At 50.5% G+C, this 26,907-nt stretch overlaps 1 protein-coding gene across 2 annotated transcripts in view; it reads right to left on the bottom strand.

Annotated features, from left to right (window-relative positions):
- AHCYL2 (adenosylhomocysteinase like 2) overlaps nt 1-26,907 on the bottom strand; it is a 78,037-nt gene that overhangs the window by 22,778 nt on the left and 28,352 nt on the right. Inside the window, exons 1-4 of one of the 2 annotated variants that reach the window (XM_065679097.1) lie at nt 9,765-9,868; nt 5,445-5,553; nt 1,302-1,445; nt 776-876 (exon numbers count right to left, since the gene is read on the bottom strand). In XM_065679097.1, the coding sequence (XP_065535169.1) occupies nt 776-876; nt 1,302-1,445; nt 5,445-5,553; nt 9,765-9,818 (408 nt within the window). In that variant the 5' untranslated portion in view covers nt 9,819-9,868. Of the gene's footprint in view, nt 1-775; nt 877-1,301; nt 1,446-5,444; nt 5,554-9,764; nt 9,869-26,907 lie in introns of those variants that run through there. The other variant, XM_065679047.1, reaches the window with a different exon arrangement.

A 26,907-nucleotide genomic window follows, 5' to 3' on the forward strand; every position in this document is an offset into this window, starting at 1 on the left:
ATATATATATGTGCATGGGAAAATACAAGTATATATTTACGTAGATTTCAATCAGCAAAGCTCCAGATCTAGTCAGGGGAAAGCATTCCTGTCTCACATTTGGAAAAGAAACCACAGCTCTTGAACTGTGTAAATGCACTGATCATGGACCACAACTTCTTCCTGCTTATGGGATGCAGGCAATTGGATTTCCTTAGTTATCACTACTCCAACAATGCCTATAGATATACAGAATCATGGAATGGTTTGGGTTGGAACAGATCATCCAGTTCCAAACCCCTGCCACGGGCAGGGACACCTTCCACTAGAGCAGCTTGCTCCAAGCCCCTGTGTCCAACCTGGCCTTGAGCACTGCCAGGGATGGGGCAGCCACAGCTTCTCTGGGCACCCTGTGACGGCGCCTCAGCACCCTCACAGGGAAGAGCTTCTGCCTAAGAGCTCATCTCAGTCTCCCCTTGGGCAGGTTAAAGCCATTCCCCTTGGCCTGTCCCTACAGGCCCTTGTCCAAAGCCTCTCTCCAGGCTTCCTGGATCCCCTTTAGGCACTGGAGCTGCTCTAAGGTCTCCCCTTCAGGAGCCTTCTCTTCTCCAGGCTGAACACGCTTTACATCACCTTTAAGCTTAGGCTTAGAAGCATTCACATAATTGACCATCCTCTTTTACTTGGTGTAAGCGACTGGACTCAGAGACCCCATCTCCCTGTGAACCACTTAGGGTCTACTTTGGAGAAGGAGCAGTGGGAAATCCCTGTCTGGAATTCATGGATGGGGTCTTACAGCTGTCTGTGCTGTAATGTGTGTGCAGCCCACGATCTTGGCACCAGACAGTGGCTTCTCTCCCTGAGCTCTCTTCCTTAAAGCCATCAGTGCAGGCATTTCTGAAAGGGAAAACAAAGAAGGAAGTCCATCAGTGGGATGGGAAGAGGGATGAGCAGACAATAAAGACCCAGCATAATTTCTTGTCGTCCAACTTCCTCAACATGCATTGCCTTTGCTATGGACTTCTGGACACTACCATGTTAAATGAAATCTGTGTGATGGATTTCATCTTCTCTACTGATTTTAACAACATGTATTTGACTATAAGGTGTCCTTCAGGAGTTGGTTGGTTGGAGCTACATGACACAACCCTGCAACACCTTCCCATCCCACAAAATCCCTTAGAAGTTTCCCATCTCCCAACAGGAACGGTGTCAAGGAATCACCAATACACTGACCCTCACAAGAAGAGGATATGGGGGAAAGAGGAACCCCACAGGACAGTGTAGGACAAGGTGGAGCTTAAGGAATGTGCCCCCTTTACCTTGCTCAGCGATTTCAATCTCCCGGCGCCCAAATTCCGCCTGCTTGATGTTCTTCACACAGAAATCACTGCTGCCTTTGGAGTTCTTCTGCTGCTTGTCTCGGGGGGAGGTCTCATCATCAGAGCTGTCTGTGTAGGAGGCAGCTGGAGGAGGAAAAGGAGGTCAGCAACAGAATACAGCATTCCCTAAAGCAGTGGACAGAGATCTACTGAATGCATCCGTGGATGTGCTTCTCCATGGGCACATGGCAGCTCCCTCCATCCTCAGCTGGGATCTCCCTTTCTCCTTACAATGAATGTATCTCTACAGTCAGCTTTTACCTGTAGCGAGTTCTTCACTCCCATCTACCCCTAGTTCAACACCACACCAGAGTTAATTAGGTTGAGCACTGTCCATGTTCTCCACAGGCTCATCTCCTCATGCTCTGCAGCTCTTCTGTGGCCTTCTCCTATCTCCCTTCCCAAATGCAAAGCCTTTACAGCTTTAAGATAGCCATCAAAAATGCCTGCTCATGTTCTGAGTACTTCCAAAGCATGGTGGCATTCCCAGTTCCTGGATTTGCTCAATTTCAACACTCCTCAATAAGGGCAATGGCTGCTTTGGAGACTCACATGGGATGGTGGGAAGAAACTTCATCAGGAGAACACATTGGCAGAGATTGCCTGGAGAGGTGGTGGCTCCATCTTGGAGGACTTCAGGAACTGGTTAGGGAGATCCATGGCTCAGCTGATGCTGTGCTGGCAATGTCCTGCTCTGAGTGGGCAGGGATGACCATGGTCGTTCCTTCCAACCAACATCTCTGCACATCTACAGACAGCTCTATCCAGCCCCCCTTGGATTTTCCACCCCAACTCAAAGCCTCATCCATACAATCATCCCCCATTCCTCCTGAAACTGCCCTGAACCTGCTGAAACTGCCCTGAACCTCCTGAAACTGCCCTGAAACTACTCCAAGTCTTTACCTTCTGCCTCATGTGGTACTTCTAAACTGAACATGAGAGACCTGGCATCAATTTGTCACAGCAGAAGAGGACCACCTTTGTAGAGCAGCACTATCACTGGAAGTAGCCAATATTACACATCACTACCAAGTGAGGTGCAGATGATGAGGAGTTCTCCTTCTTCCACTACACCAGGAAAGAAATGGTTGAAACTTAACCTAGGAAACATTGCACAGTCAAACTCAACAGCTATTGGCCTTGAGTTGCTCCATGTGTGAGCTAGCTCCATGCCCAGGCAATCTCCAAGAGGGAATGATCTACACCAAACACCCAAGGGATTTGTCAGTAGAGATTCCCAACTTTCTGCTCCAATTCTGCACCAAAGGAATTAACAGGAAGGGTGAACATAGGAAAAATGGCACGGACCCATGGATAGGACCCATGATCCTATCAACCACCCACCAGCACTCCCAAAGAGCTACAGCTCTCCAGGGGCACACAGACCTCAGATCTGATACCAAGAGAACCTGGAGTAGAGGCAGACCACCTCTACCCAGCACTTCAATGGCTCTGGTGGCATTTTCACACCAGAAAACCCCAAACCAAGGAGTTAAGCCTTCCCCCAGCGTGGCCATGGGTTTATCATTCCCACAGCACCCACCAAGCCGATTACTTTCTCTTCTGGCTTGCATGAAGCACTGGAATGATCCCAAGGAACGACAGCTTAGCGCTGGTGCTGTCGGTGTGCCAGGCTCCAAGGGACCTGCTCATGCCATAATCTGCTCAGGGAGGAGAATAAGACATTGCTGGAATTCCTCTCCAGAGACTCCATCCTCACCAGCATGGGCAAGTCCAACCCTGCAAACTGCACACTCAGTTTGGGTTCAGAGTCCCACAGCAGCTTTGGAAGGACCAGGAGCCTGGCTTAAGGACAAAAGAGCGCCTTATATAATAACAAGCTCTTGTCTACCAAGGACTGTTTCCTTGAAGACAGCTGATCTGTGCAGAGGCTTCTTTAAAACCACAGATCTTGAACCACTGATCTAAGATTCAAACTTAAACATGGGAGATTTAGGTTAGAGATAAGGGCTCAGTCTGGAGAAGAGAAGGCTCAGGGGGGACCTGATCGCTCCCTACAAGTGCCTGACAGGAGGATGGAGCCAGGAGGGGCTGGGCTCTGCTCCCAAGGAACAAGGGATGGGACAAGAGGAACCGGCCTCAAGCTGCACCAGGGCAGGTTTAGATGGAGCTGAGGAACAATTCCTGCCTCAGAGGGTGCTCAGGCATTGGAACAGGCTGCCCAGGGCAGGGCTGCAGGCACCGGCCCTGCAAGTGTTCACACACCGTGGGGACGAGGCCTCAGTGCCATGGGGCAGTGGTGGCCTTGGCAGTGCTGGGAACGGCTGGACTGGATGATGTGAGTGGTTTTTCTCCTATCTAAATGATTCTTCCCCTCCATTGTCATCTCTATGCTCTTCCTTCTTCTTTTCCAACCTTTTCCCATCCCAGGAGGGCTTAATGTGTTGTTCTGACTGAGCTACTGCTCAGCCCTGAAAGAAGAATGACAAATATCCATGCCAAGAGGTACTAATGGGATTTATCTACCCATCCTACAACTGCTCTGGGACCGGAGGTCTTCCATCCCGACTGCCAGCCTAGCAGCTTCATTGGGAGGGAGAGATAATACTTTCAGGAGCTAATTAATTGCAATTGCTGATGCTTCAATGGGAGGTGTGAAGTGTAATGGGTGGAGAACTCCCCCAGGTTGCTCCAAGTTCTCCCAGCTGTAAATTAGGAGCCAACATGATGACATGAGCCAGGCTAATCAGTCTTCAAACATGACAGTCATAAACCATGTCCTGCTGATCAGGTATCAGATGGAGCTGGAAAACCTCCAGGAATGTTATATCAATCCCAGACTTTGTTAGAGAAATCTAACCACGAACTCCAGCTTGAATCAGGCTACCCAAGACGACATTACAAACATAAGCCGAGTGAATTACAAAGTGCATACGAAGCCCATGCTGATGTCTCTATGGAAAGGATGCTTCTAAAAGCCATTTGGGTGGGAATGCAGCCACTGCAGGGGTTACCCAGGTTTTCCTCAACCTTGGAGGGTTCTTCCAAGCCTCTGGAGGTTTCTCCAAGCATGCAAGGCAGCGTGAAAGAAGCAGCAGCAACCCAAAAGCTGGGAAAGGAGACAAAGAACAGCCGCTTGTTCCACAGGAACCATGGTGAAGACATCAGACTGTGCATGTGGCTTTCACTGCTCCTGTGACAGGATCAGATCACAACCTCCAGCAGTTGCATCTCCTGGAGACGAGCACCTGCCTCTGCTAGGAGCAGACAAGACCCAGTAGCCACGGCTTGCCCACATTTGCTCTTCTAAACCTGAAAATGTGAGAAGCTTGTTGGTCCTCATCTAGCATGCTCTTCATGTAGCAGGACACACGTGTGGCCTTGAAATGTCACTGCTGCTCTTCCAAAGACTCCAATTTCATGTGCAACGGGTGAGTTTAAGGCTAAATCTGTGTGGGATCATAGAATCATAGAACCATAGAATAGTTAGGGTTGGAAAGGACCTCAAGATCATCCAGTTCCAACCCCCCTGCCATGGGCAGGGACACCTCACACTAAACCATCCCACACAAGGCTTCATCCAACCTGGCCTTGAACACTGCCAGGGATGGAGCACTCACAACCTCCCTGGGCAACCCATTCCAGTGCCTCACCACCCTAACAGGAAAGAATTTCCTCCTTATATCCAATCTAAACTTCCCCTGTTTCAGTTTTAACCCATTACCCCTTGTCCTGTCACTACAGTCCCTGACGAAGAGTCCCTCCCCAGCATCCATGTGGGTTTATTCAAGAACGGGAAGGGAAGATAACATGGAAGCATAAAGACAATCGAAAAACTGTTTTGCTGTGCCTGGAAGAAAAAGGAAGGGGAAGAGAGGAGGAAAAGCAGCAGCAACTGCACTTGAGGGTTATAAGGAGATGTCAGAAGAGTTTAGAGCACCAGAGTAACTCAATTTTCTACCCAACTACACATGAGGATGAGGAATAAAAGCAACAACCCTCATTCCATGCCTTCCCTCTGACATTACTAACCACACAGCAGCTGTGGTTCATCCTGGAGCAAGAGGCAGGACAGGCCCAGCGGCCTGTAGAGGTGGTGTCACCAGAGCCAACGTCACCCACCTGAGCTGTAGCTGTCTGTGGAGCTCTGTGAGATGGAGCGGGACAGCGAGCGGCGGCCGATCTTCGTCGGGCGCTTGTTGAATTCCTGCTTTTGGTCAGCAAACTGGATCTGTTCAGAGACACGGATAGTTCAGACAGGTGGCAAACACAGTGTGAGATAGATCAATCTCAAGGTCCCAAAGCCTGGAGCAGACACTGACACCATCTCAGTTACGCATTAAATCACAATTCCTATAGGGACAGGGTATGCTCAATCGACTCTTCGATCAGTGTCAGACCCTCCACAGATGCAGCATCCACAGACTTGGCTTCCAAATACCTTAATGCTCTCTTTTAACCACACAAATCCGAAAGCTTCTCCACACCAACTTCAGTTATTCAACACAAGAGAAGCTCCATTAGGGCCACCCAACATCTGCAGAGCTGATGCAGACCCCGACCTATCTCCCAGCATTTACTGTGGTGACCAGTTTGAGATGTTCCCTAATTGCTGTATGAAACACATAAAGCAAAAATAACACTTCGAGTAACAGATACCACTTCTGTCTAAAGAACCAGCCGAGCTTAGGTACATACTCGAGGCTGTTGTGACAGCTGGGAGCACAGATGCCTGGAGAACACAAGTATTTGGGAGTACTGTATTGAGGAGGACGCAACTTTATACAACAAGTTAAGACATAAAGGATAAAGTGTGTAAATGAAGTGATACACAGGCTGGCAAAGTGTAATCCAAGTTGAAGAGCACCTGCACAATCATTCACCAGCAACACCTACAATAACACCACAGCCATGGACCTAACACCAACGTTTTGGGGCATTTTGTGTCTATCCTGTTGCAGTGGAGCTCGTTTCATTGCTGCAGGTGACAAACAGCAACCTGTTCAACTGGAGATGAAGACCCAAGCCTGTTTCCATGTCAGTCATCACCAAGGAATGAAGATTTCAGATTCCACATTAAGATCTGTGAAGCCCCAAGACCACCAGTGGGCTTAGGAGCAGCTGAGCACAACCAGGCTAATGCCCCATATAAAATGCTTTGTGTGAAGGAAAGTAAACCAAGGCACTGCTTGTGCAGGGTGATGAACTGCCAGACCTTCCCAGCTGAGAAGGGGGATCCCCATGAGCATCGGCCATGAGATGCTGCCAGCCCCACCTTCACTTCACCCTGTTTGCTTTGCAGGTGGAAATGTAGTGATGAAATCCCCAAGTAGGCTCAGATCATGGTCAGAGACAGCTCATGGATTCCTGAGAGGGGAATCCTTCGTTATTTGGAGAGACCTCAGAGCAGCTCCAGTGCCTAAAGGGGCTCCAGGAAAGCTGGAGAGGGGCTTGGGACAAGGGCCTGTAGGGACAGGCCAAGGGGAATGGCTTTAACCTGCCCGAGGGGAGACTGAGATGAGCTCTTAGGCAGAAGCTCTTCCCTGTGAGGGTGCTGAGGCGCTGGCACAGGGTGCCCAGAGAAGCTGTGGCTGCCCCATCCCTGGCAGTGCTCAAGGCCAGGTTGGACACAGGGGCTTGGAGCAAGCTGCTCCAGTGGAAGGGGTCCCTGCCCGTGGCAGGGGTTGGAGCTGGATGACCTTGAGGTCTCTTCCAACACAAACCAGTCTGGGATGCTGTGAAATTGGAAACGCAACTTCCAACTGCAAATCTCCTTGGACTTTGCTATGAGTAGAAACTGACTCCATCTGGTCCAACAGGGTTAAGTATTTACATCCCCAAACACTCAAGCCATTAATTGAGTCCATTAACAACCCACTGGGGGTATTTTGAGTAGTTTTGTTTAAAGGAGTCATCAAACCACAAAGAATTTGATCCCATTCTGGGAACTCCAATTTAAGCTCAAGCAGTGACACCTGACAGTGCCCTTGAGCAGGGCTGGTGATGCTCAAAGCTCCTACCTGGCTTTCAGGCCACCAAATGAAGGACAAAGGTGAGGAGGGGGGGCTCTCAGGTGGCTAATGCAGGGTCCCCTGTGAACAGAAGGCAAGCTGGCCCAGGGACAGCCATTCCAAGGTGCTGGAGCAAGGACCTGAGAGAGGATCAGCAGCAGCACATGGGGGTTTGCTCCTGCTAATCTCAAACCAAACAAGAGAACGACACCGGCTCAGGAAACACACAGGGGAGGGAAAAACCCTCACATCAAACTCAGATTACAGCCAGGAGTCGTGGCGAGGATTAACACCTCTGATCCCGGTGGAACCGGGTCTTTGCACACACACACCCCAGCTTTCTTTATATCCCCTGTCTGAGAAGCTGTTGGCCTGAAATCACCTTCTTTTGGAGGGGTTTAGCTTGGGTTCTGCTTCATGTAAAGCAAATCCCTCGACAGCTCAGCAAACATCAGGGTATTTGTGGGAACTGATGCTCTTGGCAAAGGGAGATGGGCTGGAAGTATAGCAAAAGAGGAATAATTCCTATTATAATTAACATTTTCCTTTCCAACATCATCTCTTCAAGGACAATCAATGCAATTATTTCAAGTGATACATTAAGATTGGTAATTGCAGTCAGAGCTCTCGAAGTACTACCACAGCCAAGACCCACAGGCAGGGATGTGCCAAAAATCAATCACAGAATCCCAGACTGGTTTGTATTGGAAGGGACCTTAAAAGGAAGGGGCAGCCACAGCTTCTCTGGGCACCCTGTGCCAGCGCCTCAGCACCCTCACAGGGAAGAGCTTCTGCCTAAGAGCTCATCTCAGTCTCCCCTCGGGCAGGTTAAAGCCATTCCCCTTGGCCTGTCCCTACAGGCCCTTGTCCCAAGCCCCTCTCCAGCTTTCCTGCAGCCCCTTTAGGCACTGGAGCTGCTCTCAGGTCTCCCCTTCAGGAGCCTTCTCTTCTCCAGGCTGCCCCAGCCCAGCTCTCTCAGCCTGGCTCCAGAGCAGAGCTGCTCCAGCCCTCGCAGCAGCTCCATGGCCTCCTCTGGCCTCTCTCCAGCAGCTCCACGTCCCTCTTGTGCTGCTGCCCCAGAGCTGGATCAGGGCTGCAGGGGGGGTCTCCCCAGAGCGCAGCAGAGGGGCAGGATCCCCTCCCTGAGCTGCTGCTCACACTCTGGGGCTGCAGCCCAGCACACGGGGGGGCTCTGGGCTCAAGCACCCACTGAAGCTGGGTTATGGGGAGCTTCTCCTCACCCAGCATCCCCAAGTCCTTCTCTTGAACCAGGCTTTACAATAAACCCTGCTCTCACCCCTTTAAGGGTTTCAACCCTTTAACGCTGCCACAGGCTGGGTTGGCTTTAGCTGAACAAGGCACTGCCTGCCAAGAGACGGAAGGAAGCAGCAGAAGAGGAGACCAGGTCAAGGCTCAGGTCAACAACACCTTTTGGCTTTCTCCTCTGAGTAACAAAGACAGCGGCAAGGCCACCGGAATTTGATTTGTTTAGGATACCTACAGTACCCATGCTGAGTTCCGTATTCCATGGACATGTGAAGGGAACAAGGTACCAGTAGGAATAAACCCGGAAGCCAGTTCTCACAACACATCTTTGGTTTTGAGTTGGTGTCTCAGCAATGCACGCTCCATCCAGCCAGAAGGAGAAAACCAGACCTTGCTTACCCAGACCAAAACTCCGGCTTAAATCCCTTCCAAATGGCACGAGGGAACTGATGGCACAACACAACTCACTATGTTCCAGCCCTGCTTTAAAGTCAGGGGCATTCAAGGCAGGGACCAGAAGCGTGATTTGGCTCCAGGCTGCACTCATTCAGCTCACTCTGAAACATTTCTGAAGGTAAATGAAACTTTGCCCATCTAAAGCTCAAAGGAGAGGCTGTGAAGCCTCTGAGGGCTGCAGCAGCTTGAATTTAGGAGTCCAACCTGTTCTGCAGCTACAGAAGTGCTGTTGCTTTCAGCTTGCAGCAGGAATAAACCCAACTGAAGCTGCAAAGCTCACCTGCAGAGGCACAAGGGGTTAATGGCTTCTAATTGCAGGTGCTCATTACATTTCACATGAGCTCCGTCTCACTTCCACCTGGGGTTCCTACCACAAAGAGCTGCTCTACGCTCCTTCACCACGCTCCAAGTCTCATCATCCCAGGTTTGCCTGGGTTATTTCCCTACTCATGGACTCCTCCATCACGGTGCTCTGAAGAACAACCCCGGAGCAACCTGTTTGCCTCAACACTTCGTCACTTCAAACCTCCTGCTCGCGAGGGAAATGAAGAGAAGTGATCTGGGGATTGGGATTTTCTCTAAGCGGGGGGAAGTCAGCTCCAGAATGGGGGAAACAGGAAGGAAAAGAGGGGGGAAAGAAGGATATAGAGAGAAAGAAATGTACTCTAAGATAGAAAAGTGCTATTTTGGTACTAAATAGTGCCCTCACCTGGGCTTTAATCCCTGAGTCCCCATTCACGTTGTATTTCTTCTTGCTCAACATGACGGCACCAGCGCAGCACTTCCGCACCGTGTCCCACCAGGACAAGGGCTGTCCCCGCCATTTATAGCTCCCAGCCCTGCCGATCCCGGTCCTGCCCGCTCTGGTTTCAGCTGCGGGGTGGAGGGAAGGAGGGAGAGAAGGAGGGAGGAGGGATGGGGAATTGATGGGATTTGCAAACAACCTTTAGTCTGGCAGGAAAGGACCCTAAGATGCAATGAGGCGTTCCACCAAACAAGCCCTGCTTGTGTTTTAGGGTGAATTACAGAGTTTTCCTGACCTCCAAACACTCAGTGGCCGTATTCCCGGTGGCCTGGCTGGTGTGTGCATAATAATAGCTGGTTTAGAGAGCCAGAACATTGCCCTGCTCACTGCAATTTACTTGCTAATCAGGCTCCTTTTAACCTGGGTTCTCCCCCTCCACTTTGATTTTCCCCAATGGCAAATGGTTCCATTAACAGAGACTCATTAGGAGAAAATTAACTAATGAGCAACTAAAACAAGAAGGCAATTGTTAGATAGCAAAGGGGGGGGGGGTTAATTATGTTGGTCCCCTGTGGCAGCAAGTGCAGAGTTCGTCCTTGGAAGCGTCCAGACTCTGACAACCATCCTGCTGTTCCCATGTTGGACCGTTCCTCCTAGAACCCCAGACTGGTTTGGGTTGGAAGGGACCTTAAAGCTCCTCCAGCTCCAACCCCTGCCACAGGCAGGGACCCCTTCCACTGGAGCAGCTTGCTCCAAGCCCCTGTGTCCAACCTGGCCTTGAGCACTGCCAGGGATGGGGCAGCCACAGCTTCCCTGGGCACCCTGTGCCAGCGCCTCAGCACCCTCACAGGGAAGAGCTTCTGCCTAAGAGCTCATCTCAGTCTCCCCTCGGGCAGGTTAAAGCCATTCCCCTTGGCCTGTCCCTACAGGCCCTTGTCCCAAGCCCCTCTCCAGCTTTCCTGGAGCCCCTTTAGGCACTGGAGCTGCTCTCAGGTCTCCCCTTCAGGAGCCTTCTCTTCTCCAGGCTGCCCCAGCCCAGCTCTCTCAGCCTGGCTCCAGAGCAGAGCTGCTCCAGCCCTCGCAGCATCTCCGTGGCCTCCTCTGGCCTCGCTCCAGCAGCTCCACGTCCCTCTTGTGCTGCTGCCCCAGAGCTGGATCAGGGCTGCAGGGGGGGTCTCCCCAGAGTACAGAAGAGGGGCAGGATCCCCTCCCTGAGCTGCTGCTCATGCTCTGGGGGTGCACATGGGGGGGCTCTGGGCTCTGAGCTCACACTTCATCACTTGAGCAATGTGCAGGAGGAACCAACTTTCTGAATGCCTGGATTCCACAAGGCAGTGTTTCAGTAGTGCCAGCATCTTAAATGTGTTCTTCACCATGGATATTTGTTTTTGAAGGAACAAAGGGAGAAAACGAGAGTTTTCTGTGTGATTAAATCCCACGAGCTCACCAGCCTTGCTGACAACTTCCGAATCCCCCTGCACCAACCCTGGGACATAAAAAGCAGGTTCTGGAGCTGATTAAAAACTCTCAGTGTACAACAGAGCAGGTCGAGCCCGTGGTCTTCAAGAGCTGTCACTGCTGGGTTCCTCATGTGACAAACTGCCAGGAAAAGATCTCATCCATCCCTGGCAGTGTTCAAGGCCAGGCTGGACAGAGTCTTGGGTGCCATGGTTTAGTGTGAGGCGTCCCTGCCCATGGCAGGGGGGTTGGAGCTGGATGATCTTCAGGTCCTTTCCAACCCAAAACAGTCCATAATTCTATGATTCTCTGCCAAGTGGTAAGGTGAATTTAATTGTTGTTTTGTTTAAATAAAGAAGTATGAAGATTGTCAGAGAAATGATTTTACAGTGTCTAGAACAGAAAGGACCAACACAACTATTCTGATGTTCCACCCGGGCTTGCAGCTCCCAGACCAAAGCTCCTCCTGCCTTCTCATCCCTATTCATGAAGGAAAAGCTGGTTTCCTCCAGCGCGTGACCTGCCCAAGCCAGATACTGCATCTCCTGCTCCACTTTCCCCTGTGAAACCAAAGATGCGCATGGAGAAATGGGGTGCTGGCATCTCAAAGACAACTGAGGATGCTCAAGGCCAGGCTGGACAGGGCTTGGAGCAAGCTGCTCCAGTGGAAGGTGTCCCTGCCCGTGGCAGGGGGTTGGAGCTGGAGGAGCTTTAAGCTCCCTTCCAACCCAAATCAACCTGCGATTCCATGATGCTTGAAACAATCGGCAACCGTCAGCTTGAACAATGCAGGCAGCTCCTGTTCTGCTAATCCACCTCCCAGATCATATCACTTCAAGAAAGGGACTGTCCGAACTCATTTGTTGTATAGTTCCACATGCCTTAAACTGAGATGTAATCCTGACAGTGCTGCTCACTGAGCCAAAACTTTCACTGGAGCTCAAAGTGTTTAAGATTCCAGTTCTCCAGGTGAAAGGTCACATGGAACCCAACCCTGGGATTAACACAAACACTTAACCCTTTGGCATCTTCCTTCTGGAAAACAGCTTGAGGATGTGGAGTTAAGGCTGGTTTTTAACCTGCCCGAGGGGAGACTGAGATGAGCTCTTAGGCAGAAGCTCTTCCCTGTGAGGGTGCTGAGGCGCTGGCACAGGGTGCCCAGAGAAGCTGTGGCTGCCCCATCCCTGGCAGTGCTCAAGGCCAGCATCCTTGTAGCCCCCTTCAGAGACTGAAGCTGCTCTGAGGTCTCCACGCAGCTTCTCTTAGTCAGCAAATGCAGGGTTTTACCCAAGAAGTGAAACACTCTGACCCCATACTTGGCTCACAGCGCATTAAATGACTTCAGCTTGCGCTGTTGCTCGGGTCTGTAAAACCCCAAACCTCTATCACAGCCTTGATGCAGTTCTGAAGACCTAAAACCAATCAACCTCCTCTCAACCATTAGAACCACAGAACATGAAGAACTCATATTCTTCCTCTTCCAAGAAGCAATGCAGAAGGGATGATTATTATCCTTTAATAATCCATTCTGTCAATATTTGGTTAATAACAAGAGGTGTCTGCAGTAAATGCTCAACCTTGGTGAGAACATCAAGACATAAAAGCCCATTTGAATAATGACCTTTAAAGATGATGAACATTTTAAAGCTTAAGCTGAGTATTTGTTGCAATGTGGCTGTTCAGAAGCCACATGAAATGCAAATGTTACAACCCTGATTAAAACCATTGCTGCAGAACATGACCTTAAGGCCTTTGAGATGGAGTTGGATGCCACAGCAGTTTTAAAGCATGTATAAAGTCATATATCCATGCCGCAGGAGGAGTGCTATGGCCATAAGGTCTATTTAATGTCATCTGGTCCTGCCCCAGCAGCACCAAATCCATAAAGGAAAATATTACAGAGGGGCACAGATCCATAGGGAGAGGTTTGCTGCTTGTTTTGAAGCAGAACTCCACAGTTTTATGATCAGCACTGAGAAATCCACACTGGAAATAATCATTATGTATTTATCTCTGGGGTTTATGCAAAATGTATCAGTGCTAAGTCTGAAATGCAAAATTAACATCAAATAAATCGGACAGAAGTTGAGTGAAGCTGGATTCACAGAATCCCAGCCTGGTTTGGGTTGGAAAGGACCTTAAAGCTCATCCAGTTCCAACCCCTGCCACGGGCAGGGACACCTTCCACTGGAGCAGCTTGCTCCAAGCCCCTGTGGCCAACCTGGCCTTGAACACTGCCAGGGATGGGGCAGCCACAGCTTCTCTGGGCACCCTGTGCCAGCGCCTCAGCACCCTCACAGGGAAGAGCTTCTGCCTTATCTCCAGCCTGAACTTCCCCTGTTTCAGTTTGAACCCATCACCCCCTGTCCTAATTCAGTCTGTAAAAGATGAATGAAAAGCAGAATGAAGTGTAATCTTACCCAAATAAAACTTAAAAAACATGGGGGGGGGGGAATTATCAATTTGGATATAAAAGGGAATAGCGAAGTTTGAATCCCATCACCTTGCACAGACTCTGCAGATAGAGATCAAAGCAGCAACACCTCTCCAGGAGCACAAGAACATCCACTTTTGGATTGATTTCAGTATTTTTAGCACTACCAAGAGGGATGAGCTCAAAAATAGAAGTGGGAGATGAGAGCAGAGACCAGGGAAGGTGCAACAAACCCTGATGGAGGAGTTCAGTGCTTCTCAAGTACCATGAGCATTTCTGGAGCACAGGACACCTCAGAGAGCCTCAGGAGACCCACAAAGCTGACACGCAACCCCCTGCTTCCCGAGCTGCACATCCTGCTTTTTGGAGCAATGTCATTGTATTTTCAGCTGCTTTGGGAATTCTTGCCACCAGAGGCGCAAAGCGAGGCTTCATATTTGCTGGTATCTCTCCTACTCAGTTTAACCACCAAATGGAAGCTGAGCAGCACACAGTGCCCTCATGGGTGTCTTGTTTTAGAGGGTTCACTCCAATGACAGGATCTAAATTGATGATCAAAATTAAAGTAGCTGAAAAACCAGGATCTGCTGTGTTGATCCTGATGAAATTCAAAGTCTCATTGAGCTTTCTCCTTCTCCTGTTCCCTGCTGCTCCTGAACTGCTATAAAGATCAGTTCTTAATACGGGTGGTGGGGTGGCCCCTGGGGACCATTCCTCCATCACTTCTTCACCTTCAGCTCACGCTAAAGAACGATGCTGTGCTGGCAGGGGAGGACATCTAAGGGTCTTCATAATATCAGATTTTAAGGACCCTCATTCCAGCTAAACACCACCACATCCCAAGATGGAGATCTGAAGATCCCTCCTGACATGAAGCAGCCATCAGCTATGTAAGAAGCTAAATAACTCACCATCCACTCAGGCAGATGGAAAGCAGAGGCATTGCTGTCCCACTTCTCCATAGGTGACACCCTCCACGCTCACATTTGTTTGGTAAAGGGGATGTAGCTGGATGCAGCCAAGAAAGCTCCGGGCTCTTGAGCTGCTCACCAGGGGTTCACTGGACAGATCTTCCCCCAACTGAGGTCTTTGTTAGGAGCCAGCCAAGTGTCCAGGGGGGAGATGAGCAGCTCAGTTCCTCGTTTCTGGTCACAGTCCAGCCCTGGATGAAGAGCTCAGATCCAGCCCATTTCTGCAGCCATCATTTCACTGTCCCCAGCTCTGCTCCATGGTTGAGTTGAGAGAAAACAGGATCAACCTCACCATAGCACGGAGGAGATGTCCATCCATCACCTGCCTCTGTCTCTAGCACTGTGACACCATAATCCTAATGCCCTGGTTCATATAGCAGCAAGATCTAAGAGCTATACTTAAGTCTCCTGCACTGAGGACTATCACCATCAAAACTACATGCAACTGCAAATAAAACAGCATTTGGACTCGTCTAATGCTGAAGAGCTTCCAGCTTCAAGCTCCACGGAGTTAGAAATGAACTTCAGAACCCCGTGGCCTCGCAGAGAACCAGGTGAATGATTTTAAGTGGTTCACATTTAGGTCTGAGGGACGGATCAGGGATGGAGCAGGCTGGTGGGGCTGCAGCTCCCTCTGCTGAGCACACTCAGCCCTTGCTCTGCAGAAGGCAAACAGCACAGAAAGGAAGATCTTGGTGACAGAACAATTGCAAAGGGATCTCCTGCTCTTCCTCCAAGGGTCCAAAGCCAGCAGCTCCGCAACAGACAGGACTGAGATACAAACAACGTGTTGCCTCTCTGCAGTGCTGAAGAGCTGAGCTGAGGTTTGCAATCAACTGACGCCTCTTCAGTTTATAGAATCCCAGCCTGGTTTGGGTTGGAAGGGACCTTAAAGCTCCTCCAGCTCCAACCCCTGCCACAGGCAGGGACACCTTCCACTGGAGCAGCTTGCTCCAAGCCCCTGTGTCCAACCTGGCCTTGAGCACTGCCAGGGATGGGGCAGCCACAGCTCCTCTGGGCACCCTGTGCCAGCGCCTCAGCACCCTCACAGGGAAGAGCTTCTGCCTAAGAGCTCAGCTCAGTCTCCCCTCTGGCAGGTTCAAGCCATTCCCCTTGGCCTGTCCCTACAGGCCCTTGTCCCAAGCCCCTCCCCAGGTTTCCTGCAGCCCCTTTAGGCACTGGAGCTGCTCTAAGGTCTCCCAAGTGACAGATTCCACCCTCAGGAATTCATGAGCCATCTCTGACTGTTTTCTGAGCCCACTTTGGGATTCCACCCCTAAATTCCACCTGCAAAGCAAACAGGGCGAAGCGAAGGTGGGGCTGGCAGCATCTCACTGCAGATGCTCATGGAGATCCCCCTCCTGGCAGCTCCTCAGCCTGCACAAACATTGCCTTGGTTTACTTTTCTTCACAGAAAGCATTTCACTTGGGGCATCCGCTGACAAACCTCTCTTCAACGGCTTCCTCCTACGCTACAAAGAACTTGCTCACTTGTTTGTGAGCCACCTTCTTGCACTCCACCAGCAGACACGTCCCGCTGGGCTCCCAGCACACCTGCATGGACAGAGGCAGCTCCCAGTTCCCTCCTCACTCTCCTCTCTCATCAACTGAACTATTCAAACACTGGAGATGTTGGACTTGCTGCTTCTGGCTACACAGGGTGGCAGGAGGCTGCAGGAGAGAACAAGTCCAAGCGGGGTGACTCACCTCTGGGTACACACCCCACGCAACCGAGGCTGAGCAGATCTGCTTTGCCTCCATCACCTCCTCGGCCCATTAGAATAAACTGAGAGGAGTTTGTTATTTTTTAGGGCCATATTTTCACTCTACTGGCAAGCTCACCCCTCCAGACTGAAAGAAGCTTCTGTTCTGTGCTGCCTTCAAGCCTTCAGGCCATGACATTCCTATCTTCACAATGCACTGAGCTTAACTTGAGCCAGGACAAACTCATTATGGAGGCACTCACACAGCAGTTGAGCTGTGGAGGGTAGTAATGTCCCCTCCTGCAGCAGGACATGGCACTGAACTGTGGTCCTGCATGGGGCAGACATCTCAGATGTTCCCACCAGACCCAACACACCATCAGGCACCAGATGTATTGGATTTGCACAGCACCCATATTCCCATATAGCCAGCAAAGTGATTCCCAGAGCATGAGCTGTCCCAGCACAAACATCCCCCAGGCTCCTCCAATACATCAGAATCATGGAATGGGTTGGGTTGGAAGGGACCTCAAAGCTCCTCCAGTTCCAACCCCTGCCACAGGCAGGGACACCTTCCACTGGAGCAGCTTGCTCCAAGCCCCTGTGTCCAACCTGGCCTTGAGCACTGCCAGGGATGGGGCAGCCACAGCTTCTCTGGGCACCCTGTGCCAGCGCCTCAGCACCCTCACAAACCTTCCTGGCTTTAAAGCAAACCCCATCTCAGCCCCCATATAACAATTATGCCTTCCAAAACTTCTTTTTAAGGTTCACCATTGCATGCTGTCTACCTACTCTCACAGCAAAGGTTGTTCCTTACAACAGCTGCCACCACCACCAGCTCCAGGGACCTTCAGAGCCTGGAGCTGTGACACACAGTCACAGGCAGCCTTATCCCAGACACCGCCTTAGGGACAGGCCAAGGGGAATGGCTTTAACCTGCCCCAGGGGAGACTGAGATGAGCTCTTAGGCAGAAGCTCTTCCCTGTGAGGGTGCTGAGGCGCTGGCACAGGGTGCCCAGAGAAGCTGTGGCTGCCCCATCCCTGGCAGTGCTCAAGGCCAGGCTGGACACAGGGGCTTTAACTTCCACTTCATGTGAGAGGGGAAGACACTGAAACCACACTGAAACAACCTCTACCTGATGTTCCCCAGTGTTGCCTGTGGCTGGTAGTTTCTAACGTCCATCACTCAAATCAATATTCATTATTAACACTAAAGGGTATCAGCATGGACCTGCTTGGAATGTTGCTCTGTGCTAAGGAAAAGCTCCAGGAGAAGTGTTACCAACCAGGAAAAGCTTTGAAAAACCTCTTTCAGCAGAGATGAAATGGTCCCCAGGCCACATGAACCTTCCAGGCACTGAAAGCTAAACAGGAGCAAAGCCCTGAGCAGAGAACAAGAATTATTGCTCAAATACACATAACTATGTGCTTTGGTGTCTCTGCTGAGAAGCTGGGTCCAATTCGGTGACTTGCTTTGAGCACCGTAGGGGCAGCATCATGAGCACAGGACGGCCCGTGGTGGAAGAACCAGGTGGGGAGAAATCCATGCAGGATGGAGGGCTGCACGAGCCCCAGTCAGACACGAGGGGGAGCGAGAGCCTGCGGAAAAGATCCCCAAGTTTAAGCCCTGAGCTGTGAAGGGAAATGGAAGAAAACCAAGAAGCCTTCGACCGGCTTCACATGGGGGCATTTGTAGAAGCATCTTCCAACCTGCAAGCATGAGCTGACTGGAGAATCGATGGAGATCGACAAGAGGTTAGTAACCTTCACCTATGAGTCCCTGTGTGCATCCTGGTGTCCCTGAGCTGATGGTAACGCAACCTGGACGTCTCGAAGCCTCCTAAATCCCCAACCCCTTGTCCCACTGTGGCACAACCCAATCAGGTGGGAGATGCCAGCACAGCAGCACCCGGAGAATGCAGGATGCCTCCATTCTCCCAGTGCTGGTGTTCAAAGAGAAGGTTCTAAACTGTCCCATTTCAAGCCTTTCTGGCAAGTTAACATCAGAACTGTCTTTACAGGAGATACATAACTTCTACAGAACTTTTGGGTTTATAAAGTATCAGTTTACCATGAATATTGCTACAGCCCAGACTGTTAAGACCTTGGACTGAGCATTTCCATTACAGAATCCCAGACTGGTTTGGGCTGGAAAAGACCTTAAAGCTCCTCCAGCTCCAACCCCTGCCACGGGCAGGGACACCTTCCACTGGAGTAGCTTGCTCCAAGCCCCTGTGGCCAACCTGGCCTTGAGCACTGCCAGGGATGGGGCAGCCACAGCTTCTCTGGGCACCCTGTGCCAGCGCCTCAGCACCCTCACAGGGAAGAGCTTCTGCCTAGGAGCTCATCCCAGTCTCCCCTCTGGCAGGTTAAAGCCATTCCCCTTGGCCTGTCCCTACAGGCCCTTGTCCAAAGTCTCTCCCATTTTGCAATACTAGTGCACAAAGCTCTTCCAAGACTCAGGCAGTGGTTTTACAACCATTTTCCACTCATCCTTGGGGCTATGTGGGTGCAGTGAACCAGGGAACAACCCACGGCTCCAGCTCAGCACAACAACAGGTAGAAGGTTGGTATTTTTAACACAAACAGGTCACCGCCTGGCCCCACAGGCAAGAAGAGTACAAGTTACTGCATGAGACAGGCAGCGTAAAGCAAATCCTCTTCCCCACAGGGGAAAAATACATTTGGAAGCTCTTCCCTTTTAGGCTCTTCAGTGACACCTATAGAATCTGCTCATATCAGCTCTTCACCCTTCTCAGCTACTACAGATACTTAGTAGAACTCATTTTACTGCCAACTTACTCCACTCTGGCACCTCTGTCTCACCCTTTGCCTTTCAGAGAGCCCAATCCCTGGATACCCATAGTCCTGTTGGCTCTGTGAACCATCAACTAAGCTTAGTTAAAGAGTGTGCAGAAACTAAAGGCTGGGCTTTAGTTTTAGGTCGGACGATCTCCAGTTAGGGCTGAAGTCCAAGCAAGGACCACCTTCACAGACAGGAGTAGCTGCTGGTATTGTATTTAGTTAAAATGGTGTAACTAATGTGCATATATTTAAGCATATAATGGTCTAGGTGTTCTGTTTATATCTACAAAAGATGTTGACTTGCACATGGGCTTCAAGGGACGTGAGTTATTTAACAGCTACAAATCTGTTACTGAATGAAGATGATGATGAGGATGCTGCGAGGGCTGGAGCAGCTCTGCTCTGGAGCCAGGCTGAGAGAGCTGGGCTGGGGCAGCCTGGAGAAGAGAAGGCTCCTGAAGGGGAGACCTGAGAGCAGCCCCAGTGCCTAAAGGGGCTACAGGAAAGCTGGAGAGGGGCTCTGGGCAAGGGGGTTGGAACTGGGTGAGCTTTAATCTCCCTTCCAACCCAACCATTCCATGACTCCATGCAAACAAAGCCTATCTCCATGAGTAGATCCACATTTAGTCCCAGGAATGTCATCCAGCAGAGCACGTCCCCTCCAGCCATGAGATGACAGCAGCAGACTGATGGGGTTGGCTCACTGCAGACTCACTCCAGCTTCCCGCATCCCTGAGAAAGCCCACCTCCCACACACGGATCCCGGGCTGCTGAGGGAAATGCCAACGTGCCGAACCGGAGCTGGGAATGCCGATCCTCAGTGCTGTCAGACAAAAGAGGGAAATGAAGTGAACGAGCACAGCTTTAACCAGTGGACCTTGGTGTGATGAGAAACAGCCCCTGAACATGTAATGACAGGGCATCCTTCCCTGGCTGTTTTCCCATGGGAAGGAAGCTATAGGGTCTGAAAAGGAAAAGCTTCACATGCAGCTTTGCTCCAAACACTACTTCATCCTGCACAGTCTCCGAGGGCAGAAAGCAACTGGGCACAGGGAGATCCAACAGTAGGGGCTGCAGTAAGGAGAGGAAACAATTTTTGCCATCTAATATTGCTGTTTTGCTCATAGATTGACACAGAGACATGTGAGGAACAGTTTGAGTCAAGTGTGTGGCAAATACAACCAAGGGTTTATCTGAAATCTATCCCAAACACAGGGTTTATCCCCATGATCTCACTCAGCCTCTGCAGGCTGGCACCTCCTCAGGGCAGAGCCACAGTGCTTTGTCCAGGCAAGATGCTCATGAGTTTTACACCACTGAGTACATCCCACCCCAGCGTTAAGGAGTCTTTACTAATCCGGTTAAAGGTCCCTGATCACACAGAGATTAGAGCCTCAGCCAGCGCCTCGATCCCCAGTGATGGATATTGGGTCTTCACTTTCCCATGGTCCAAACTGGGACCCTCTCAACCCATCTCGACTGTGCTCCACCACCATGTGACATCTTTAATGGGTATTAAACCCAACTGGCCACAGAGCTGACCCCTGTTTAGCACATCTAAGCCAGGTCTATAAGCCTGTGTTTGGCTCACACACATCTTCCTCCTGTAATTCCCTTGACTGCTTACCCTTAGGGTTAATCCCATTTAGAACTTTTGTTATAAACCACCAGATTACCAGTTTTCCTGCCTTTAGTTTGGTCTGTTGGTCCCCCTTGTCATCAAGTTCCTACTGAGTCTCCTCAATACCCTCAGCAAAATCACCCTCTTGGCATAAGGGAAGTTCGTCAGTATATGAAGACTCCGTGAACCTCCTGGGACACGCTGTGGGTTAACTGCTGCTACCAGAAATAAAGATATTTGCAGACACCACACTATCAATACTTAAAACAAATATAAGCCATCATCCATCCATCCATCCATCCATCCATCCATCCATCCATCCATCCATCCCAGTTTGGATTCTTTATTCTTTCAGGCTCTAAGTCAAGCTTTCTGCCACAGCAGTAATTCTGGGCTGGAAGAATGGGCTCACAAGAACCTTATGAAGTTCAGCAAGGACAAGCAGAAGGTCTTGCACCTGGGAAAACACAATCCAGGAGTGCAGCAGAGGTTGGGATCTACCTGGGGACTCAGCTCTGGGGAAAAGGATCTGGTGGTCCTGTAGGACACAAGCTCAATATGGGGGAAGAGTGTGCTGCTGCAGCAAAGAAAGTCAATGGGATAATGGGGAACATCAACAAGGGCATCACCAGCAGGGATAAAGATGTCCACTCTATTCAGTGCTTGTCAGGCCACACCTGGAGTACTGTACTCAGTTTTGGTCCCTGCTACACAAAAAACATGTGGATGGGTTGGAGAGGGTCCAGAGAAGGGACACGAAGATGATCCAAGGACTGGGCAGTGTGAGAGGAAAGGCTGAGAGAGCTGGGCTGGGGCAGCCTGGACAAGAGAAGGCTCCTGAAGGGGAGACCTTAGAGCAGCTCCAGTGCCTAAAGGGGCTCCAGGAAACCTGGAGAGGGGCTTTGGACAAGGGCCTGTAGGGACAGGCCAAGGGGAATGGCTTGAACCTGCCCGAGGGGAGACTGAGATGAGCTCTTAGGCAGAAGCTCTTCCCTGGGAGGGTGCTGAGGCGCTGGCACAGGGTGCCCAGAGAAGCTGTGGCTGCCCCATCCCTGGCAGTGCTCAAGGCCAGGTTGGACACAGGGGCTTGGAGCAAGCTGCTCTAGTGGAAGGTGTCCCTGCTCGTGGCAGGGGTTGGAGCTGGAGGAGCTTTAAGGTCCTTTCTAACACAAACCAGGCTGTGTTTTATGAACAGAGCACAGTGAGTACAAACTCCCCTTATTAATACAGAGTTATTAGGAAGGGAAATAAAGCAAACCCCAGTGGGTACAGAACAAATTCCTCTGAGAGGGAGGGAAGCAGCTCCAGTAAATGAAACAAGGGAGCTTTCTGCTCTGTATTTCCTCCAGGTTAATGAGGCCTCAGTGAAATCAAGTCTGACAAGTGCCATTAACATCCATTAATTGAGGCATTCCAAACCTTTAGCATCCAGCACAACACAGGGAGCATGTGTGTTGGCTACAACAGCCCAGGAGGAACAAAAGCTCTTGGTGAACACTTCTGTTCAATGCCTCAGTCCACAGAAAGCCCTTGAGAAGCTCAAGCCTGCTCTTAAATACGAATTTTCTCTACCAACCTCCTGCTTCCAAGGGCTGGATGTGGGATCTCCAGACTCCTCAGGGTCAGGAATGGTTTATTCAGCTTGTCTCTTCATCGCAAGCAGTCATGAACCAACTGCATCCACCAATGATGCTATATCTAAATCCAGATCTATCTAAAACCCTGCATCAAAAACCTGACTTTAACAGCAAGGGAATTATTTTCCTCATCAGATTTATGCCGTTCTGTTGAAGACAGCTCTGGAAAACACACAGAGCAGCATGTTTCCATCCCACTTACAGTGATTTTCTACCCTGTTGGCTCCTGATTTCCCTTCCCACCTGTAGCTCTCGAGGGTTGGGATACACCAGAGACTCCCTCTCCCATCCCTCAGTAAAACCCATCACAACCCACGCTTTGCAAGTTGTTCTAACCAAATCTGACAGCAATCAGGTTGAAAATGAAGGTATTTTTTTATACTTTGAATGCTTAAGGAGCCATTATCAAAACCTGCATAGTCAACAGCCCCCTGAGCTTCCCTGTGGAGACATCACCCCACTTGGAGCAAACGGGAGCTCTCCTCCTGTCACTGCAATGAGAGCCACCAAACGCTCCAGCTAAGTGTAATGAACCCAACTTTGTAAACAAAGAGGAATGAGAGCTGCAGGTAAATCAGTGACGCTTTCTTCAAGGGCATTGAAAGCTCAAGCAGAACATTTAAATCCATGTGGGATAGTTCAAATGAGACTAATGAGGGATTAGTAACAATTTCTCTCTCTAAACCAGAACGCTCTGACAGCTTAAAAGGAAATGCTTTAGTCTTTGTACGTGGGTTTAGCATTCACTCCCATGCCTGGGAATGGGATACATGAGGTGACAGGCGGTTAAAACACATGGAATTCATGGTGCAAGGACTGAGAATTCTAAAGGAAGCAACAAAATCCAATGAAGAAACTGTCCTTTAATATTTGGAGAATCATGGAATGGTTTGGGTTGGAAGGGACCTTAAAGCTCCTCCAGTCCCAACCCCTGCCACGGACAGGGACACCTTCCACTGGAGCAGCTTGCTCCAAGCCCCTGTGTCCAACCTGGCCTTGAGCACTGCCAGGGATGGGGCAGCCACAGCTTCTTTCATTCCCAGGAAGCGACGCGTCCCCGGGATCAGTGCTGTCACTGAGTGCAGGTTGGCTCTCACAGGACAAGTTGTCTCTGACTCTGCAAAAAGCAAACCTGATCCAGCCCAGGAAACCCAAACCATCACTGGCACAGGGTGCCCAGAGAAGCTGTGGCTGCCCCATCCCTGGCAGTGCTCAAGGCCAGGTTGGACACAGGGGCTTGGAGCAAGCTGCTCCAGTGGAAGGGGTCCCTGCCTGTGGCAGGGGTTGGGGCTGGATGAGCTTTAAGGTCCCTTCCAACCCAAACCAGTCTGGGATCCCATGAACTGCCAAAGACTCATCTCAGCAGAAGAAGAACCATTGCCTCCGTGACAGAAATAAGTTGCCTCCAGCAGATTGAAGCTTTGCTGTCACTCACACTTGGGAAGGTTTTTAAGGATAAGCCAAGCTGTAAATTAATATTAGCTCCCAGTCCCAGAGGCATTTCACGAGTGGTTTAGGAAACACCCCCTGCAAGAACAGGTCCTAAGAACACCCCAGGCTTTGCCCTACACAACCCCAGAGCAGCAGTATCAGTTTACTACAGGTTCACGCTGCAGCAGCAGAGTATGACTCTTCCCTGCCCTGGCTGCACCAACACAAAACCCAACTGATGTCTGTTCGAGAGCAATTTTCACCCAAAGAATGACCCAAGTGGCTTCTGACCATGTGAGAGCAAAGGGCACATCACCTATGGATGCTGCATGTGCTGAGGGGCTGCTGACTTTGAACCAAGGGCTTGTTTCCAGAGTGACAGATGAGATCACAGAGCTCAGATGCTAATACTGCCTTGCAGGAATGAATAAACCATTCACAGCATATATTACAGACCACGTAAGGGGATATTCCTGCAGAAGATGACATGTCAGTTCTGTAAATCTTGAATGATCCAACATGACATTCAGTGTCCAGGCACCACATACCCTGCCTTGTGTCCTTCAGCTGCTACCATCACTACATAGAGTAACACAGAAGCAATAACTGGATTGAGGGAGCTCTAATGACATTCTAAAACCATTTAAGGTTTACTCTCTTGGTGTGAGATCTTGGCAAATTTAGATTAAGATCTTGGAATCATATAATCCCAGCATGGATTGGGTTGGAAATGATCCTAAAGCTCCTCCAGCTCCAACCCTGCCATGGGCAGGGGCACCTTCCACTGGAGCAGCTTGCTCCAAGCCCCTGTGTCCAACCTGGCCTTGAGCACTGCCAGGGATGGGGCAGCCACAGCTTCTCTGGGCACCCTGTGCCAGCGCCTCAGCACCCTCACAGGGAAGAGCTTCTGCCTAAGAGCTCATCTCAGTCTCCCCTCTGGCAGGTTAAAGCCATTCCCCTTGGCCTGTCCCTACAGGCCCCTGTCCAAAGCCCCTCTCCAGGTTTCCTGCAGCCCCTTTAGGCACTGGAGCTGCTCTCAGGTCTCCCCTTCAGGAGCCTTCTCTTCTCCAGGCTGCCCCAGCCCAGCTCTCCCAGCCTGGCTCCATATTGGAAGCACAGGAGTCCTGGTTTCACACACAGCTATTCAGCTTTGCTGGAGCAGCACCACACAGGAACACACGCTCTGGCTTTTCTGCTGTCAGCCCTGTGATGGATTCCCTCATTCTGCTCTCCCACCACTATCAGAGTAACCGCTACGCACGCTGACAAGGAGCGGAGCAGTAATCACCACCTTCCCTGCCTCCTACACAGGACGCGGTGTCCTCCTCGCTGCCTGGAGCTCTGCATCATGCGGCTCCCAAGCAGCAGCCACACGTGCGGCAGCGTCTGGGTGAGGTGGTGCCTGTGACTGCATCAGAGTCGCTGCCTCCTGGAGAAAGGGGGAGTTCTGTGGGCTGGGAGCATTACACACAGGAACATTACTGCTTTCAGGCAGGTTTAGTAGCGTGTGATGGTGACTGATTTGGGTTCTGTGCAAAGATTGGTTCTGAAGCATGCCCGGCACTGAGCACTGGGGTTTAATGAACCGTGGATTGAAAAGCTTTGGCCTGAACAACACAGAACCACAGAAAGGGTTGGAAGGGACCTTAAAGCTCCACCAGTTCTGACCCCCTGCCATAGGCAGGGACACCTTCCACTAGAGCAGCTTGCTCCAAGCCCCAGGGATGTGAAGAAATGGGAACCCCTGCAGTAAGGGATTGCTTTTTGTGATGACCAAGCCACTCATGGAGTATATTTATTAGAGGGGAGACTGAGATGAGCTCTTAGGCAGAAGCTCTTCCCTGGGAGGGTGCTGAGGCGCTGGCACAGGGTGCCCAGAGAAGCTGTGGCTGCCCCATCCCTGGCAGTGTTCAAGGCCAGGTTGGACACAGGGGCTTGGAGCAAGCTGCTCCAGTGGAAGGTGTCCCTGCCTGTGGCAGGGGTTGGAGCTGGAGGAGCTTTGAGGTCCCTTCCAACACAAACCAGTCTGGGATTCTGTGATTTAACTTAAAACCAACTCTATCAGGTTACTGACTACACAAAACCAAACATATTGTCGTATCAGTAACACATTTCCTTTCTGGAGTCATCTGCAGAGTATCACGAGGCTGCAGACTCTCAAGTGCCCACCAAAACCCCATGGACGTGTTGTCCCAGTAATGTACTGCAGGAAGATGGCTCCTATAGTGCTCACACCACTAGACATTACACAGTTACATCTGAACTGGGCATTCCAGGGGGAATTCTAGTATGGAAAACCCTAAGATGCCCCATTCCCAGTGCTGCTGCTCTGGTTTCACCTCCAGAAGTGTCACTTGGATTGAAACCTCACTGCATATCCCAGTGTGCAGCTGAACACAACCACAGGGCTGCATGACCCACAGTATCCATTTCCACACATCAACACTCGACAGCTCCATTATATACTTGGAAAACTCAGTGGATTCCCTATGGCTCCTGTGGATAACTCCACTAATGCTCCACATAAAAAAAGCCACTGTACAGTTGAAAGGAGGTACCTGATGGGACAAAGCAAAGGCTTTGTGCTGGGTGGGACGTGGTGTTCCCACACCTGCAATGGAGCACTATTCCCTGATTAAAAAGCCATACCGAGACCCAGAGCAGTTGGAATGTATTTAAATCAGAAGCTATTCTCAGCTTTCATACCCACTTACAACTAAAAGCATGCAATAATTTAAGGGGGAAATAATGAGGAGAGTTTCAGAGCCTGGTTATCTTCACTACAAGTACTGGGTGTCCTTTCCCAGAGCTCTCCCTGTTCCTGTGGTCTCCTCAAATCTGGTGTTCTTCCATCTGCTTTCCTCTGTCAAACTGTCCCCGCTCTTGTACTAATACACAGACAATTATGAAAGCGAATCATCACAGAAATCAAGTAGGTGCTGCACATACCAGATCCTAACCAAGAAATTACTGCTGAAAGCATCCCATTACTTACAGAGTTTTCACTGTAACACAGCCTTAATTTATGGATTATTCCCTTGGTTTTA

Source organism: Lathamus discolor, chromosome 1, assembly GCF_037157495.1.
Source record: "Lathamus discolor isolate bLatDis1 chromosome 1, bLatDis1.hap1, whole genome shotgun sequence".
Lineage (NCBI taxonomy): Eukaryota > Metazoa > Chordata > Aves > Psittaciformes > Psittacidae > Lathamus > Lathamus discolor.